The sequence below is a fragment of the Brachyistius frenatus genome, unplaced genomic scaffold (assembly GCF_029030835.1).
Source record: "Brachyistius frenatus isolate BFR_SWC_R1_liver_20210118 unplaced genomic scaffold, ASM2903083v1 Contig_91, whole genome shotgun sequence".
Taxonomy (NCBI): domain Eukaryota; kingdom Metazoa; phylum Chordata; class Actinopteri; family Embiotocidae; genus Brachyistius; species Brachyistius frenatus.
Window position 1 is genome coordinate 1,275,001 of NW_027210690.1, and position 19,801 is coordinate 1,294,801.

Here is a 19,801-nt window from a genome sequence, read left to right on the forward strand (position 1 = left end):
TTTTTAATCTTGAATTAAAATAAAAGTAATTCTTCTTTTTTCTGTTTTTTTATTTTTGTAAACTGAATATTTCCTGGGTTTTTAATCTTTTTTTGGACTCCAGATAACATTGAGGGCTATTTTTCAGTATTTTCTGATCTCTTTTTTTTTTATATTGATTTATAACACATCCAGTCCTGTAACCAGTATTGTTTTATTTTAAGTGCAATAGTACTTTTACTTTGATTTTACATTTGAACTTTCACTCTGTACATATTCTCAGTAAAGGTTGTGACAACATTAAACGGTGTAGAATTTTTTTCCCGCCATATTTTCATAATTTATATGATAGCATTTATAAATCTGTTCAATCTGACAAACATTTCCAGAGAAAAGCTTTGATATAAATTTGAAAGCAGAGTAAATTAAATGCCCAAAAAACGGTGACATTTTGATCCGATCTTTATTTTAGCGATGTGCTTCGGCGCTTCGGCGAGTCGATGATGTCATCAGATGATGTCATCAGATGTCATCTTCTCTGTGATCCCGCAGCTCCTCGGCACGGCGTGAGGAACCTGAGGATCGACGAGGAGACGACCTTCAGCCTGCGGGTCGCCTGGCAACCCGTCGACGCCAGAAACGTCCGACATTACCGGCTGAACTATGTCAGCGCGAGGGGAGACCGAGCCGAGGAGACGGTGAGACACGGACAGGAAGTGATGACTTTTCTTTAACTTCTATCTGACAAATCAGTTTTATCCTATTTTATTTGGATAAAAGACACTTCTTTAAATCTTTAATGAACTCCATCAGTCTCGTGTCTCTTTTAAAGCTCAGGTAGTTTTCTAAAAAAAAAAAAAGGCAAGAAAACCACCAGAATTTTTTTAAATGCAGCTCAGCCCCGCCCTCTCAGTCTTAGCCCCTCCCACCAGGTGAAATAGACACGCCGGTCCACTACAGGAAAACGTGACATATCCACGCTTTGACCTGGGTAGGCGTGAAAGTTACACGTTTACAGAAATGACAGATGACACGATACAAAATTACAGAAATGACAGATACTAGTATAAAAAATTACAGATGACACTATAAAACAATTATAGAAATGACAGATGACACTATTAATAATTTTTTTTTAAATGGTAGACAACAAATAAAAAAATTATACAAATTAGATAACACTATAAAAAATTACCGAAATGACCAATGACACTCAAATGGTTTTTATTTCCAATCAGGCTCCTGAAGCATCCTGTTTCATATCCAATTCTTTATGTTCTTTAGAGTGATTTATTCTTTTTTTCTGCTCTGTGGAGTAGCTCTCAAATACATGGATCAACAGAGGAGAAGTGCATCCTGCTACAGGGAGAGTTTATTTTATTTCAAAAACTGGAAGGAAAGTTACAGTTTGGACTTGATTTTGTGTCAATCTGGAGATGACTGATGAAGACGATGGCAGGCCTTCAGATTTAAAGTCCTCCTTGGAGAGACAGTGGGAAGGGAGACAAACACGGCACTGATGAAGACGATGGCAGGACTTCAGAGTCCGGTGAGGAAGAGGAGGGTGATGATGAAGGTGATGAAAAACAGTGGCAGATCTTCAAAGAGGTAGTTTCAGGAGAGAATGGCAGGTTTTTCCCCACTAATGAGCTGAGAGAGTGAGAACAGAAAACAAACGCTGATGTAAAAAAAAAATCGTTATCGTCTGCTGCAGGTTTGCAATGTTTGTGTGTTTGTGTGTGTACTTTGTGTGTTTTTGTGTGTACAGACCTGCGTGTGAGAGTGTTTGACAGGCAGACATTAAAATTATTTAATAGATGTTTGAAATCATAGCCCCAAGTGACGAAATGAAAGTGGAGATGTTGGTGGTTTTGTAAAGTAGCATCTTATTGTGAAATCAGGAAGTAAACATCTTATTTATTCAGTCGCTCCAAGATTTGGGGGATTTGTTTTTCATCATTGTTGCAATCAAACCTGTGGCTTTCTAATAATTGTAATTTACATTTTGGTGTTTTTATGATTTTCTTTGCAGGAACAATTTACTGAAATGGCAGATGATACCATAAAAAAATTACATAAATGATAGCTGACACTAAAAAAATACATTAATGACAGTTAACACTATAGAAAATTACAGAAATGATAGCTGACACCAGAAAAAAATACCAAAAATGCCAGATAATACTATAAATAACTACAGAGATGACAAAAGACTATAAAAAATGACAAAAATTACAGATGACTGTAAAAAACTACAGAAATAAGAGATGACAAATGAAATATTTCCTTTACGTTCTTGGTAAGACAACATATTTTATTCAGCTTCCTTTTAATTGACTGGTTACTGTCGTGTAAAACTTATAAATAAGCTTAAAATGCATCTGTGGTCTCAGTAAATGTACAACTGAAGATGCATCTTGGATATATTTCACGCTCCATGTGGAGTGTTTACAGTAAGTCGGATGAACGAATGTCAAACATCTCCGTAGTTAAGAGACTCTGAGTTGACAGGTGTGTGTCGGTTTGAGGCCGCCGAGCCTCCCCGTCGTCGACTCTGGACCACGCCGGTCCCTCATCGGCCTTTTCATCCCAACAATAAAAGAGCCGCCAGCTGCTTCGCAGCGGCAGCTTGGTAAACGAGATCTCTTATCAAAGTGCGAACAGCTGCGGGCTCTGTTTGGCAATCCGGTCAGGTTATGAATCACCGAGAGCTCTGCGCTCAGTGGCCGCCGTTTTAGATGTCGATCTGCTGGAGGAAGAAGAGGAAAAAACTAAAACTGGCCGAGCTCCTCTGCTGCTTCACTCAAAGTCTCACTGCGGTTCTCGGCTGTCGAGGGACAACCAAACACAGAGAGGAACATTAGCTCAACGACTCATTTACATGGGACTGATTTCAGGCTGGCAGTTATCCCACTTTATCTCCACTGATGGAATCTGGTCTTAAACCTGCTAACAGAAAACTGTCCGCCAGATCGGATCAGACTTCATTAAACTGCAGATTTTCTTTTGCAGCAGTTTTCACGCAAAACGTTTTTTAAATTTTTTTTTATAGACGTGGTTAAAAAAAAAACAGTTCACAAAATGAAACAACACCAATAACATGCCGCAAAACCGCAGCCAGCTCCACTGGGCTTCTTTGTGACCTTTAACCCCTGCAATCCCTATGAGTTATCTCATTGGTAGCTGTCTCTCTATTCGGCCCTTTTGGGGTTTTAAGTACCTCGGATGCAACATTTACCGTACATCTTGTCAAATTCATCGTTCATTTTCATTGTTATTCTCAACAATAGTTTGTGATTTCTTTCTCTTTTCACTGCTTTTATCGCTGAAACATCCTGACCTTTTTTTTTTTTTTTTTTTTTTGTCGACCTTCTGTTCTTGTGTCATTTCGTTCACTCAAATCACAATCACCTGAAAAAACACTCCCACTGTTTCTATTTAAATCGCCTTCAACTACCAAACAACTCTGCTGCCTGCTGATTTGAAAACAAGAAGTCCTCTACCGATGCACAATTTCTCCTGTTATTGCTGTTTGCAAAAAGATTTTGGGCACATTGTGTTCAAGGTAATTGGTGCAAATTTAATAGGATGGAGCAAAAAGATGATAAAATACAGACTTCTTTGGAGTTTAAGTCCGCTGCACAAACCACTGAAGCCCAGTCCTTAACGACACTCAGTGTTAGCGATGTCTATGGCTGTTGCCTAGCAGCGTGTGTTGCTGGGATATCCCGTTAATATACCGCTATTTTCTCTTAATTTGTATCAATTCTGGTTTGTGGCGGCTGAGGAGCATCAAAGAAAAAGAAAACAGGAAGAAGTCTCAACCATATTTAAATAAGGCTGTCTGTTTGATTGACAGGCCTGTGGTGCAGTCAGGTTACAGCTATCGGTGGGCGGGACGTAGTATCGTCAGGTTTCCAATCAGATTGGTCAGATCCACCAGCTGGCTCCTCCCCCAGCTCGTCCAAATATGGTTCTGTTGGAGGTTTCTTCATGGTCACTTTTATGGCACCGGAACGGTGAAGAAAGTTGTTGTTTTCCTCAACATTTAACGGGACGATAACGGTGCTCCGTGTCTGTTACACCCGCAGTGGTAAAAAAAAAAAACAACACAAAATTAAAAAAGTAATTTACTGCAGTAAATTTGTATGCTGGATTTCAAGCGTTGCTCGCTACGAGCCTATAAATACAGGAGTTAACGGTTATGTCCGTTCGGATGTCTCCGTCGCCGCTCCGCCAGATGTCGGTTCCTACACGACATCCGCGGGGCGACTCGCCTCCGCTGCCATCTGTCCTGACACACAGCCGTGATCCCAAACACATCGAGGCTCCGGTTATTTCCCCGTTCAGCGTCCAATAAACCAAAGCTGCCGGGCATCGAGGGCAATTCCCACCGAAGCGTAAACAGAGTGTTTTGGCCCGTTGTTCCAGGAGGTAAAAAAAAATTAAAAACTTTAGTGGAGGGAGGATTCAAAAAAAGAAACGTTTCAGGCGTCACGGTTTTCCTTCTGTCACAGATTCTCTGTTGCTTGAACCCTCTGGTGAAGAATCCTTCAGACCATCCAGCTACACATCTACATCTACACATTATTACAAACAGGACGACAACAAAGAACATATAACCACTGAACTAGAGGAGTGAAAGTATTATTCTCAAAGATTTTCATTAAGATACGTGTATGTTAAATCTTTATTTTTATTATTATAGCAGTTTATCAGAGTCTGTTGAGGTTAAGTTATATGTAGTCTTTGTCCTCTTTGACCTTTGTCCAGCTGTCCACCAACTCCTGGCTGATCGCCTTTTTGATCCACTCCAGGTCGGTTTGGTGACGAGTCTGTTGCCTTGACTACCGTCCTCCCCCTCTCTGAAGCTTCCGGTTGTTGCTCGTTATAATTCTTGCCCTCCATTTTTTGTTTTTTAAACATTGATTCATTGCCTCCAAGCCTCGTATCTCCAGCGCAGGTGATATCAAACTTCATATTCTGCAGGCTCTCGTCTCCAAAACAAGATTGAGCGTCTGAATCACATAAATACTTCACGAAACCGTGTTTGCTTTTACAATGATGCGGCGGAGAAAATGGTCGCGCAGCCCGGTGGTGGTTTTTCTTCCAGCCGCGCAGCTCGGTGACAGTTTAGAAGACTTGCTGCCTTTTTCATCACACCGGGCTGAAATGGATTTGTCAAGGCCCGGCCGCCGCGGTGTGTTTGTCTGGCTGACTCTTTGGAGAAAGTGCATTTTCAATTTTTTTTTCCCCCCAGAAGGTTGGAGGAGGGCTGGTGGATGAAGCCGGGCTTGACTGTACACGCTCAGAATGTGAACCGGCTCCGACAGACACGAAGACAGAAGCGGAAAACATCGAAACGCAGAAATGGAACTGGTTACCGGGAGGTTCAAATAAACACGGTTAAAGCCCAGAATGATTCACACCCACGACACATTTCTTATGTCTGGTGAATTTGAAAGGATATTAAGACATTGGGCTAGAGATAGAAATGAAAATGCTATAAATGTGTTTTTTTTTTTAAGAAGAAGAATATCACGTCCATATTGTAAATCAATCACTCAGCTTTTTGGTTTTAACCATGACTTGCAGTGGACTAGAAAACTACTGCATGATCTGTTCTCAATTTAAACTTGATGAGAACACTGAGAATGTTTTGACATTTAAGTAAAAAAGTGTGCAAAAAAACCCATGGAAATAGTTTTAAATAGATTTGTGATTAACATCTCTGGCAAAATGTCTTCCAATGTTTTGTTACGTGTTTCCAGATGATGGAAACCTACTGGTCAAAAAAGAAATTCGCTAGACGTGAAAATCTGACGTGGGTATGAATAATTTTGGGCTTAACTGTATGTACAATACCATTTAAAGGTCCCACGTTATAGATCTACAAAAAGAGTAAACACTAAAATGTTGCTTTGTGTTTTTTACGGCCTTTAAGCTCTTTGGTTGCTGAGAACATTGAAAGCAACGGGATTTATCAAGAATTTAAAAACAGACATGTTCAGCCATTTTATTTTTCCTATAAAGTCTACCGTAAACCGAATTGTGTTCGTTGTTACTGTCATAATAGAATACGTATAGCCTGGCTCTGCCCACTTTCAGTCTTTACTGTAATTATAGTCTGGAAACCCTCCTCGGGCTCCAATACCCATTCGCATTAAGGTTCACTCATCCACTCCGAAGGGCGACCAATCAGCGACCGGTGGGCGTGGCTAAAAGAGTGATGACATTCAAAGTCGAGGGTTTGTTTCCGCGTATATATAGACGAAATCTAGACGATGCAAAACGAAGAGTTGTAGCAACTGAAGTCGGCAGCTGTCATTTGCCGACACGGCGTTGAACTCTGCTCACGTTGGGGGGAGGGGCTCTGTTGTGCTCAATGCTGATTGGTTGAAGGTGGCTCCAACAGTTTCAAATTTAACCCAAAGGTCTATGGCCGATGCAACGACTGCGAACAATCCTCAGTTAATTTACGTCTGGAAACAAGGCTCTAATATATATATATATAAAATATAATATAATGCTATCATACTATTTAATAACAAAGCAAGAGAGAGAAAAAAAAGAGCAGTTGTTGAGAGATATGAGAATATGAGTCGAAGGTGTGAGAGAATAAAAATAAAGAAGAAAGAAGAACTCCGTTGGGTTTCCGACTCAAAGAAAAGAGAAACGAGGAAATAAATAAATAAATCAGAAGATAATTATAATCTATAAACGAGGGATTCGGAGATGGAAGCAGAGAGCGAGAAACAAAAAGGGAGCGGAGGAGCAGAGGAGGAATGAGCCGGATGAAGAAGACGGGAGGCCGCCGGGAAAAAGAAAAAAAGGCAAATTAGTTCTTTGAGACGAGTCACTTAAGGATCACTTTTAATAAAAGGCAAAGTTGGCCGAAAGGTGAGGACGAAGACGGGACGTAATTAACCTCCGCAGCACCTGGAAAGCAGGAAGTCCGCTGCACGACTTCACCTCCATTAACGGGCCGATACTGCAGCTGTCTTTTGTTTTTCTCTGACATCCGGAGGGAGCTCAGGGTTCTGGTTCTGGACCTTCATTTTGGGACTCGTTTAAGACTTGGTTCGGAGCGGTTTTGGAGCATCTTCTGTCGGGCTAAGGACAAGTTTCAGTTCTGATGTCAAAGCTGATTTCAGACTTTGTTTAGGACTAGTTTGGGGCTAGAAACCAGTCTGGTTTCTGGGCTGGTTTTGGACCTGATTTTGGGACTAGATCCAGGCTTTGTTTAGGACTAGTTCGGGAGTGTTTTCAGTTTGGTTTCTGACCTGGTTTTGGATCTAATTTAGTTTAAAAAGGAGGGAAATTACAGACTTAAAAAGAAACAGAAAGCGTTGACAAGTTTTACATAATTAAAATAGCTTCCTGTCAGGTGATGCTTTGTTTCTGCTTTTTTCTTCCTTGTTGCTCTTTTTAATAAACGGGATGTGATGAACTGAGTGTTTCTCCTTTCCAACGCTCTCTTCCTTTTCTGCTTCCAGAGGACAGTTCCGGTCGGTCAGAGCAGTCTGGTCCTGCAGCCTCTGCTCTCAGACACAGAGTACAAGATCGCCATCACGCCTGTTTACCCCGAAGGAGACGGACCGACGGCAGGACAGATGGGACGAACACGTAAGTCAGAGTTAATGCTGACTTTTGTCTTTCCATTTTACTCCGTCGATGCTCGGAGCTTTAACCCTGTCACGTACTCGTCTGAATACACGGTGAAAACATGTTGATTAGAGGAGGGGAAAGAGAGACTTCTGATTTATTTATGTTTAAATGACACGTAGAGGATCTAAACCTCCCGTTAACCTCCTGCAGGACTAGTTCGTTACGTTTCAGCGGATGTGATGCTGTGATTTAAGAGCATCGACGACCTCCCCGACACTCCGACACACTCCGACATCGTGTCGCTCTGATCTGCACTGTTGGAGGCACAAAGTGTTATTGGAAGAAATCCTGTCAGGACAAAATGAGGGCAAAATGACAGGAATGACAAATAATATGAAGGATGAAGATATATTTCTTTTATTAGCCGTGTACTCACCTTCACTACCCTTACGTCACGGTCCGCTTTTATTTTTGTTCCTCTTGCAACATTTTTCACGTGTTTTAAAGTCAAAATTTGTCAAAAGGCGAAACAAACGCAACAGTTTAAGCACAAACAGAAACGGAGGTTTCTTCATGTTAAAAGAGAGTTTTTCCTTCTGTTGGACGTTTCTTCTGTTAAAAGAGAGTTTTTCCTTCTGTTGGAGGTTTATTCTGTTAAAAGAGAGTTTTTCCTTCTGTTGGAGGTTTCTTCATGTTAAAAGAGAGTTTTTCCTTCTGTTGGACGTTTCTTCTGTTAAAAGAGAGTTTTTCCTTCTGTTGGACGTTTCTTCTGTTAAAAGAGAGTTTTTCCTTCTGTTGGAGGTTTATTCTGTTAAAAGAGAGTTTTTCCTTCTGTTGGAGGTTTCTTCTGTTAAAAGAGAGTTTTTCCTTCTGTTGGAGGTTTCTTTATGTTAAAAGAGAGTTTTTTTCCTTCTGTTGGAGGTTTCTTCTGTTAAGAGAGTTTTTCCTTCTGTTGGAGGTTTATTCTGTTAAGAGAGTTTTTCCTTCTGTTCGAGGTTTCTTTATGTTAAAAGAGAGTTTTTCCTTCTGTCGGAGGTTTCTTCATGTTAAAAGAGAGGTTTTCCTTCTGTTGGACGTTTCTTCTGTTAAAAGAGAGTTTTTCCTTCTGTTGGAGGTTTCTTCTGTTAAAAGAGAGTTTTTCCTTCTGTTGGAGGTTTCTTTATGTTAAAAGAGAGTTTTTTTCCTTCTGTTGGAGGTTTCTTCTGTTAAGAGAGTTTTTCCTTCTGTTGGAGGTTTATTCTGTTAAGAGAGTTTTTCCTTCTGTTGGAGGTTTCTTTATGTTAAAAGAGAGTTTTTCCTTCTGTTGGAGGTTTCTTCTGTTAAAAGAGAGTTTTTTTCTTCTGTTGTGCTTGTGTGTGCTGAAATTCTTTGTTAAATCTATTCGAGAGAATGTTATTAATCCATCAAGGCAATTTTAGTTTGTGTTGGGAATATGAGAGTTGTACCTTTATTACAAACTTTTATGCTTTCAGTTTGAAGAAATAACTCAATAAAATCTCTTGATAATTACTAGAAAAATCTTTACAATTGACTTTTTGCCGTTTGATATCTTGTAAAATGTTTTAGCTGCGGCTCCATTAACATAGTATTTAAACGTAAGGAGCAGCAGAAGAAGAAGAGTTGAGTTTTACGTCTGGGCAGCTCATTACTCGCCAGGCAATTTCACGGGGGTAAAAAAAAGATAACAGCCTGTCTCTGCAGCTCAATGTTCAACATCCATTTTCTTTACGGAGCAGCTGAAGACAGAAATATGTGGGAAGCGTTTTATAGTTTTTTTTTACCTTCTCTCCTTTTGTTAAATGTGACTGAGCACTGCTGTGAATGCTCCAGCAGAGTCTAATGTCCCCCCCCCCTCCTCCTCTTCCAAGTGCATTACAGAACAAACACTCGACTCCCGGTGAGGAGGAAAACGCTTAAATTTGAACCATTCATCTTTTTCTTTTTCTTTTTTCGTCGCTGCACATCACCACATTAGCAGACGCTAACAACTTGCTCTCCGCTTCTCAAACGACGAAGCCTCCGACGCCCGGTGATGACGAATGGCTCCTGTTAGCGAGTGAGGGATGGGATGATCGCCCCGGGAGGGGGGAGGGGGGGTGGTGGAGGGGTGATTTTTCTTTTTTTCTTTTCAGAGCGAAGATAGATGATGTGACAAAGGGAGCCGGTGTAATCTGGGGGATTTGAACCTATGAGGGATGAGGTGAACGCTGAGGGGGAGGAAGAAGCTGAAGACAGATAATGTGACAGACTAATCTGATCCGCTGGGGGAGGAGGTGATCGGAGGGAGAGAGTTGTGGAGGGGAATGAATGAATTCAGACATGAAGGCATAGTATAAAAAAAAAATCGTTTAGGGAAGTGGACAAATATAGATATACCAGGACTATTTAAAGCTGTAATTATTTTATATGAAAATCATTGTATATAAGTTAATGTATAAAAGATAAGATAATGTAAAAATATGAAAAAACTTATTATAAGATTAAAAAATAATATTAATATAAATAATAATATAATATATGATAAATGATCATTTATGAATTGTTATATATTATAGTATGTAATACATTTTTTATATATAATATACAATAATTTATAAATACAATTATATAATAATACTATAAAATAAGAATTATATACAAGTTAAATTTTTGACTAATTGGTATCTAAAAAGTGCTGAAAAACAGTAATGTGTGAATGTTTATTGATAGAGCACATTTATACTAATAGAAAGGCTGAAAACGTTTACCTGAATGAAAGAAAGAAAGAAAACCTGAAAAATTACGCGCAGCTACTGGTCGGACAAGTGAAGAGTCTTAAGCTACAATACCAGCGAGTGCCACTAGAGGTCGGCTCCAAAAAGCCTCCGGCTCCATAGACTCCCATTCAACTTCTCTCATCAAATCCAAAGTGAATCAAATGTGTCCATCAGTTATCTCGGTGTTGTTAGCTAAAGTCACTCCTTCTTCTTAGTTTTCTGGAGGTCCATCTGAAAATAATCCCTCATTCATTAGAAAAGAAGATTCAAGAAGACCTGTTTTGGGGGGCGTGTCTGTTTGATTGACAGGCCTGTGGTGCAGTCAGGTTACAGCTATCGGTGGGTGGGGTCAGATCGGTCCCTCACTCTAAATAAGATGGCTGCTGTATGAACGCTGAACTCGAGTCTTCACAAACCAGCGGGTGACGTCGCTGCTTGTCGCCTCTTCGTCTACATGCAGAATTAGAACCCAAGTAGTTCCTAGATTTGGTCCTTTTGCGCCGAAAGTTTCATTAAATCTCCAGTTTCTCATTAACTTTTAAGGCCCGAGGCCTCGAACGCTCAGTGGAGCAACGGCTCAAAGGATGCTCGTAATGTTCTCAAGAAACCGGGAATGGGGTGAGGAGGGGAAATGAGGCAGGAGAGCCGGCATAGTTCGATGGCTTCGAGAGGAATCGGAGAACACAGAGAGAATGATGGGAGTTTTTTTTTTTTTTTTAGCATTTTAAAAAGATCCCTGAAAAGTCTCATGTTTTGCCATTAACATTATTTTGAAATATTACAATTAATACACATCCTGCTGTTTTTAAAAGCATGTCCCGGTTGCCGTCACCAACGACGCGTCCCTTGGTTTTAATGTCTCTCCGAGCAGCGGAGGGACTTTACTGTTGAAATTTTATGAACCGTTATCAAACTTTTGTCCTTCTTTGACTCAACATTTTCCATTATTAAACCCTTTTATTTTTGTATCATTCCAGCATGCAGAGGATTACATTTGTCAATAGATTTGATTTGCTTGACTATTAGCGTGTTGGTACACAAAGACTTTTTAGTTGTTTCTCTCTTTTCTCTTTTCTCGACGATTTTCTGTCAATTTTTCTTTTTTTTTGCTGATTCTCTTCTTTCTTTGCATCTTTTTTTATCTTCCTGGTTTGAGTCCAGACAAAAAGTGCCTCTGTTCTTGTAAACCTCTTTATTATCCAGCTGATAAAAAAAATTAATAATTAACAAAAAACACAAATGCTTCATTAATTTAATGCTGTATTAAACAAAGATTTCATGGTATAGTCTAGAAAATTGCTTTCCTCAGCATTTTAGAAATTATTAGCATTTTCTCTGTTCTCTAACTCTATTCTATTAACGTCTTGTGTTTAATTTCATCAGTTCTTATGCATTTTATTTAATTTCATATATTTTCAAATGACATTTTAACATGTTTCTTTATGTTCCTTTATATCTGTTTTCATGTGAAACACTGCATGTTAATTATCCTGCTGAAAAGCAAAGTTGCAATACAAATAAAGTTTATTATCACTATGCACATTGTATTATAACACATTCAAATCTCTCTTTTTTTCCGGACTATTTTCTCTTCAGTTCCTCTTTCAGCCCCGAAGAACCTGCGTGTCTCAGAGGAGTGGTACAACCGCTTCAGGATCAGCTGGGACGTCCCACCATCACCCACCATGGGGTACCGGGTCGTCTACCAGCCTCTGTCCGGTAATTTATACAAAAACTGTGATTAAAAGAAGAAAAAAAAAATGTACAGAAGAGGCAGTATCAGAGTTCATCTGTAGATAAATCTGAGTATCATCGGCAAAAAAGTAATTGTTGTGTGTATTTTAAAATCAAAACAACTTATATGATGAACAAAGAAATGGACCCGAGATGGAGCCTTGAGGGACGCCAACGGACTGACTGATTGTAGTAGAACTGCGTATGTTAAAAAAAAAAATATTATGAAGCCAATTTTTTTTCTCCAGAGGGAGCTGCTTAAAAAATCTGATAGAGTGATGTCACTTGAGTTTTAAAAGGCAAGGAAAAAAAATCTGCGTGTAATAGACACGCCCGTCTGCTAAAGCAAAACGTGTTATTGTCGCGCCAAGTGTAGCTGCAGCACGTTTCGCTTTAGTCGACGGGGCGTGTCTATTACGCACATCGCTATATAGGAAAAACAAAACCACGTAGTTCGGGAAAGAAACAAAAACAGGAAAAATGAAAAATAAACAAAACCACTTTCTCTTTGTCACTTTGTCTTCTTCTCACGCATAGACAGCACCAGGCGTAGCTATTGCACGTTTTGCTTCAGTAGACGGGCGTGTCTATTACACGCTTTGCAATGATACCGGCCCGGTCCATCGTTGAGTTCACGCTTTGTTTTCAGCGGTGCTGTGCTAAAGCTTTCTGAAAAACACTGTAATAATGAACACAGATAATACAGATAATACAGATAAAGACCCTTTTAGATGTTGTGACTGACAGAGTCGAAGCTAACGTCTCTGAACTCGCTCCTCCATTGTCCCTCCCTCTCTGCAGCACCCGGTCCGGCTCTGGAGACCTTCGTCGGGGAGGACGTGAACACCATGCTGATCGTCAACCTGCTGAGTGGCACCGATTACAGCGTCAAGGTCATCGCCTCGTACACCACCGGGTCCAGCGACGCCCTGTCGGGGAGGGCCAAGACCTGTAAGTTCATCAACTTTGATTCGTGTCACAGCTTCTGTCTGGAGCTGCTGGCACAAAGTCCATTTTTTATCTCCTTTTAGAGGCGTATTTTCACTTAATTTAATAACATTAACAAAATAATTCGCCTATTTCCAGATGTTGGTCTAGATTTCTTTCTGAAATGTCACTGTTTTGATTTTTGCCCCGGCAAATGTTGCACAATAAAAGTTTTGTTAAGGAAATTAAGGGTTTTCTGTATACTGAAAGGCCAGAGGGATTTTAATTTGAAACAGATACAGGAAGTGTTGAGTTCGTATTACCCACAAACTGAATATAAAAGTGTCATAGCTTCCAGGTCTGAAAAATGAAGCCGAAACACAGAAGTGTCTTCAGCTGCAATACCAGCGAGTGCCACTAGAGGTCGGCTCCAAAAAGCCTCCGGCTCCATAGACTCCCATTCAACTTCTCTCATCAAATCCAAAGTGAATCAAATGTGTCCATCAGTTATCTCGGTGTTGTTAGCTAAAGTCACTCCTTCTTCTTAGTTTTCTGGAGGTCCATCTGAAAATAATCCCTCATTCATTAGAAAAGAAGATTCAAGAAGACCTGTTTTTGGGGGCGTGTCTGTTTGATTGACAGGCCTGTGGTGCAGTCAGGTTACAGCTATCGGTGGGCGGGACGTAGTATCGTCAGGTTTCCAATCAGATCGGTCAGATCCACCAGCTGGCTCCTCCCCCAACTCGTCCAAATATTGTCACTTCCTGCTCCAAACCGGTATGAACTAGCAAAAGATGGTGCTGGACAAAGATCTGAACTGGAGGCTTCGTAATGTTCACAAACCAACGTGGTGACGTCACTGATGGTTGGTATTAACGTTTAATGTCGGAACATTAATGGGACAAACGGGAGCAGATCGAAAAAAGAGACTTAGAGTTGACGTTGTGAATCAATCAACATGACGACTTTTGACCTTTCCGTTTTGTTTTTATTGTCTCTCTCTGATGACATCACCTTGATTATTTGTTCTTGGTCCGTTCCACCTCTTTGAGCCCAAGTGACTAAAACAAGCTGTAATCTAATCAGAGGAGCAGCCAGACGCCAATATCTTGATATCCATCTTTTAATGGCGACTTCACCTGATTACGTCCCAGCCTCAGGATGAACTGTGGACATTATGGATTTAAGAGCTACTTCGTGGACACCCCCTCCCCACCCCCCATTCCCCAACCTCCCCCCACCCACCCCGGGGGCTCTTTGAGCATCTGGCCTGCTTCAATCAAGCAGTGCTTCCCTCAAGTACAATCATCTGAGTGGAAACCAGGATTCTCCTCTTCTGCATGATAATTAAAACACTCCTCTGCCTGTTGGTGGGAAAAAAAAAAAAAAAAAGTCAGTTTGAGCTCCGTGACTGAAGCTGAAGACGATGAGGGTTGAGGAAGAAAAGAGGATGATGATGATAATGATGATGATGAGGCCGGTGGGATCCCCGGAGGTGAACGGAGCGTCGGCAGCATGTTAATGAAGCCAACGGCCCGTTGGAGGCTTCAATGTCACAGACACGAAGAGGAGCTCCACGTCTTCCTGGAACACCTTTCAGTTTCTTACCGTTTCTATAAAACACCGACGAGTGCGACGTCGTCTTCGGTTTTCACGACGAACGTTGAGAAACACGCAAAAACTGCAGTTTTAAGTTGCAAGTCCTCAAAGGTGAAAACACAAAAAAATCACATTTACTGAAAGCAAAGTGATTCAATCAGCTTCCATCTATATACTTTATGATTGAAAATGTCTTTATTAGTAATAAACCTCCCTTCAGATGGATCATCTTGGTTTTCAATGGGTTCCTTAAATGACAAAATATACAAAAAACACAAGATAAGACTTTATTAATCCTCCAGTGGTGGAAATGTAGTTATCACAACAATATACGCAATAATACTGGTAGGAAAAAGATACCATTTTTTTTACAAATGCACAAAAAATAATTAATAAAAAAATACTATATAAAGATTTTTTTTTGTAAAATGTAAAAAAACAAAATGTATACATACACACAGACACAACAAGCTATATACACAAAATAAAGAAAATACACATTTTTCATTTTCAAATACACCTTGAGTTACGCAGTGAAATGTAAAGAAAAAGACATTGCGATAAAAAAAAAAATAATATATAAATATATTAGCCAAGACGTCCAACAAAATTACAATGCGATGATAAACAACAACTAAACATGACTGAAAACAAAAACATAATAAGGTTTCATAAATGATCAGATCAAATGACATCATTGGACTGCTCTGATGTTTCCTCTCTTCTCATGAAATCACGTGGTGACGCTCTCAGGAGGTTTTACAGAATGCATTCGTATGAAATTGAAAATAATGCAGATTAGATATTTATCTCAACTGGAAAAATTAGTTTGCGTTTGGATGTAAAATCCACAGAGATGTTCGAGGCCATTACCGACTCCCTGAAAACACATTCTTTCAATGTCTTTCAACATGTCTTACATGTCTTTCAACTGGGAACGAGTGACGCTCGATGAAAGTGCACACTCGGCCGTTTTGTATAAATAGAGTGAGTTTGGTTTGTTTGGACCGTGTGCAAAAACAGAAATAAAAAAAGCCACACTTCTGGAGACATATTTCTACTCTGTCTGTAAATAACTTGGTCCGTGTGCTTTTAAACGGGTCGGCGTGCGGTCTCTCAGATGTGAGCTTCATATTTATAGTTTTGTTTTGTTTGTTGCAGCAGTTTGCACAGACGAATGCTTACGGCTCCGTAATGCACATTTTTAGAGCTCCGCAAAAGTTTTTATAGCTCCGGGCTACTTTTGTCACGAGTTTCAGAGCTGTGAAATCAAAAGTTTGGGAAAAGTGAGTGGAGTCATTAACGTCCAGAACAGCTCGAAGCTCGCTGGAGGATCGAACAACATGCAGTGTTGACAGACTTTTATTTTGGCGGTTCGTCCGGGTATATTGGTCGATCCATTTCATCATGTATTTATTTGTATTTTTTTTTATTTGTCCGAGAGAACGACGCTATAAACGCGATGGATTAACGAGTGGAACGATCACCATTAGCTCTATACAGCGGAAGGTGAAGTCTCCGCCCACAGTGAGACACACAGAGGTCAGAGGACAGAAACACAACAGAGACTCTCACACTGAGCTAGAAAGCAAGCGGCTGCTCAGAAATCAGGTCAATAACATAAATACAATATTTTCAGCTGGACCGCAACAGAGGGGCGGAGCATAAAGCGTGAAAAAAAAAAAAAACGACTTGCACACAGGGTCCACACATATTCTGGCTTTATACTTCGACATGTGTTTCTTTGTCCCAATCGAAGGGAAACTTTGGATTTTATTACTTACTTAAATTTGATATTAGAACGATTTATTCGACACTTTTCAAACCAGTTTGGCCACATTTAGAGAACATCTGTGTAACCGTAGAAACACTGAACCCCTGAACCCCCCTTCCTGCAGTGTACCTCGGGGTGACCAACCTCAGCACGTATCAGGTGCGGATGACGAGTCTGTGCAGCCAGTGGCAGCCTCAACGCCACGCCAGCGCCTACCGGGTCGGCATCGAGTCGCTGGTCGGTGAGTACTGTGTTCTCCTTCTTCCTCTCAGGTAGGGATTCTGTTCTAAAGCAGTTTTTAGACTAGTTTTAAACTGGTTTTAGACTTGGTTTAAAAAAAAAAAAATTTAACCCAGTTTTTCACTACTTTTAGATGGACGTTGGACTGGTCTTAAACTGGTTTTAGATTTAGATTCGAACAAATTTTAGACTTGGATTAAACTGGTTTTAGATTTGGTTTAAACTACTTTTAGAAGTGGGTGAGGACTGACTTTGGACTTGGTTTAAACTGGTTTGGGACAGGTGTACGAATTATTTTAGACTTGGTTTAAACTGGTTTCAGACTTGGTAAATGATGTGAATGTGTAACTCTAATCTAAACCGTGCTGATAGTTTAGATCTTTCTGTCGGGGTTGAATGTTTGTGTGTGAAGCGTCCACCTTTTTTGCAATCTGTAGCTTCTCTGCATCCAGATTTGAAACATCGTCTGTTGTCATTCAGGTTTTATTCTTAATTTTTTTTGTTGGATCGCCTTCGGAGGCTTTTATAAAGGAGGAAGACGGATGCGGATGTAAATAACGTGCATGCGTCCGCCGCATCTCTTATCGGCTCATCTGTTGGATTTGTAAAAGCGTCGCATCACTTGCTGCAGCTTCAGCTCTATGATGCTGTAAACATTCTCCCGTTCAGCTGCTGCTCTGAATATCTGCGTCAGTAGGAGTTTCGGCGGAGAGCGTCGGCGTCCGGCTTTTATGAATCCTCAAGCAGCCGGAGACGACAGAGGACGTCGTTGTTTCCCCTCCGGAGACGCGCCGGCGGTCTTTAAGAATTTAATGTGTACAATGAGACACTGAGCCGCCGGACGGGGGAGGGGAGGAGCTTAAAGAACCGCCGACATTTACATCTGCTGAGTCAGCTTAAAATATGAAGAAACAACAGACTGTAATTACGCCTCTTATGTTTATTCTGGTGGATGACGGTCGATCGTACCTCTGAGGTTGTTTGACCGACCGGCGGCCGCCATCTGCTGTTTCATGTTATTTTTGGTGCGTTGTTATAAAAGTACACAATTATTTCTGTTGCCGGCTGAGAAGCCAGGAAATGACGGTAATGATCGCCGGCGGCTGTTTTATGGAGGCGAGTTGTTGACGAATACGTTAAAGTGCATCCAATGAAAAAAAAAAAAAAAGAGAAGTAATCGAGACTCTGGAGGTAGTTTAAAGATATTAATGAGAAAATGATGATTGCAGGTTATTAAAGTTTTTTTTCCCAAAGTTTACAACAAAGTTGAAGCATTTAATGATGTCGCTGGACTGAGAAAACTCACTTCTTTTCTCCAGAATATTTCGAGGTGCCAGTGCTGCAAAAACTATTTAAAATGATCCTAAAACTAACATGAACCTTTTAAAGCTTCTTTCCCTCAGTTCAGGAGGAAGACACCGTCTCTACTTTTAAGATCGGAGTTCAAACTTTTGCTTTCTTGAAACGTTGAACCTCAGAAACACCTCGTCGCTTCATCGCCGTCGACTTTCTGAAGCGTTTCGAGAGTCTCCGTTGACCGTTTACAGAGTTTGACTTTCAAAATCTTGACGTTTCTTTGCTCCAGTTTCAGGTCCGCGGTGAAAAATCACAAATGCTGATGAAGAGACAATAATTGGATTTTTATTTGCTTCTTTTTTTTTTATATTGTCAGTCTAACCACAGTCTCCAACTCTAATAATTCTTTAATTCATTCAAATGTTCCACCTGATCCTCCGTGATGAAGTTGCAGCGCTGTTTCGTGGGTAAAGACGTTTTTCTTCCCAAAAATATTTGACACATTGGCAAAGTCGTCCCCCGACCATCAAAAACAACAAACACGCGTTTGTTTGGGTAATTGGATTTCCTCCGTCAAATTATTCCCGACTGTAAACACTTTCATTTTATTTAGTTGAGAAAAACAAACCACCTGAACGGAAACATCTGGATGAATTAAATACAGTTTTAATGCTAATCAGCAGTAACGACCACATCTGGAATATGACCTGCCGCCTCAGTCGTCTCTGTGGCTCTCAATTTCTGCTTAGTTTAAACAAGCTTCATCTTTTATTTTGAAAGTCTCCAGCACAGTCTGTCTTCTCGTGGCGTTTAGGGGACATCTGTAAATTGTAGCGTCTAGCAATAACCTACACGTGAGGTGTTTAGGGGACGTCTGTAAATTGTAGCTACAGAAAAAATGCTTAAACATTGAAACAAATTTTCTCTTCGTTAAAATAGAAAAATTATAAAATTGTGTTGATATTCAAACGACACTCAGCCTTACTTTGATATTTTTACATGTCCAAATATACAGTCTCTGATTAGAGGGTTATTACAAATCAATAGCAGCTTCTCCACAAAGATAAACAGGGTGTTGTTTGTGTGTTTGTTTTTGCTGCAGGAAGTCAGAAGCAGGAGACGAAGCTGAGCGGAGGAACAAACAGACACTGTTTCAACAACCTGAAGCCCAACATGCAGTACAAGATCAGCGTGTTCGCTCAGCTGCAGGACGGGACGGAAGGACCTGCAGTCACCGCCACGGAGAAGACACGTGAGGACACACACACACACACACACACACACACACACACACACACACACACACACACACACACACACACACACACACACAAACACACAAACACAAGTATCTGACACCTTCAAACACAACATTATTTATAAATCATAATACATTTTTATTTATGTGGCGCTTTTTCAAGATACTCATTTAAAAATATTCTGCAGGTTAAAACAACACAATTAAACCAATTAAATCACACAACATTGGTCGCACATTAAAGGCAGTTCTGTTTTGTGTATTTAGGATTTGAATATAGATGTGTCATGTTGAAGAGTTAACTTAGTTGGTTTGAGGAAAAAAAATATAAAATAATTTATAACAAATTTAATCTTTTTGATGATTAATAGAAGGTTTTAAAAAAATGTGAAAGAAAAATGTTATCTTTTTACGGATTTTCGTGATTTGTCAGTATGTTGAATTCTTTTTTTTAAATTTAAATTAAAATCTTGGCAATAAAAAAAATGGTCTGTCATAACTGGTGACTATAATTTCTAGATGAAAGGTAACAGTCAGCTCTTTGTGAGAAATTAGACTTTTTCAGAACAGCTGCTGTATTTTGTATTTCTGACTGAACCGATCTAAGAAAAGAACCTTTGTCTGTTTTAA

At 40.1% G+C, this 19,801-nt stretch overlaps 1 protein-coding gene across 3 annotated transcripts in view; it reads left to right on the forward strand.

The window, feature by feature from the left end:
• Nucleotides 1–19,801, forward strand: part of LOC138627737 (collagen alpha-1(XIV) chain-like) — a 118,135-nt gene that overhangs the window by 54,707 nt on the left and 43,627 nt on the right. For all 3 annotated transcript variants that reach the window (XM_069710284.1, XM_069710286.1, XM_069710285.1), the window contains 6 exons: nt 532–677; nt 7,476–7,605; nt 11,940–12,062; nt 12,879–13,028; nt 16,502–16,618; nt 19,016–19,165. In XM_069710284.1, coding sequence (XP_069566385.1) covers nt 532–677; nt 7,476–7,605; nt 11,940–12,062; nt 12,879–13,028; nt 16,502–16,618; nt 19,016–19,165 — 816 coding nt within the window. The remainder of the gene's footprint in view (nt 1–531; nt 678–7,475; nt 7,606–11,939; nt 12,063–12,878; nt 13,029–16,501; nt 16,619–19,015; nt 19,166–19,801) is intronic.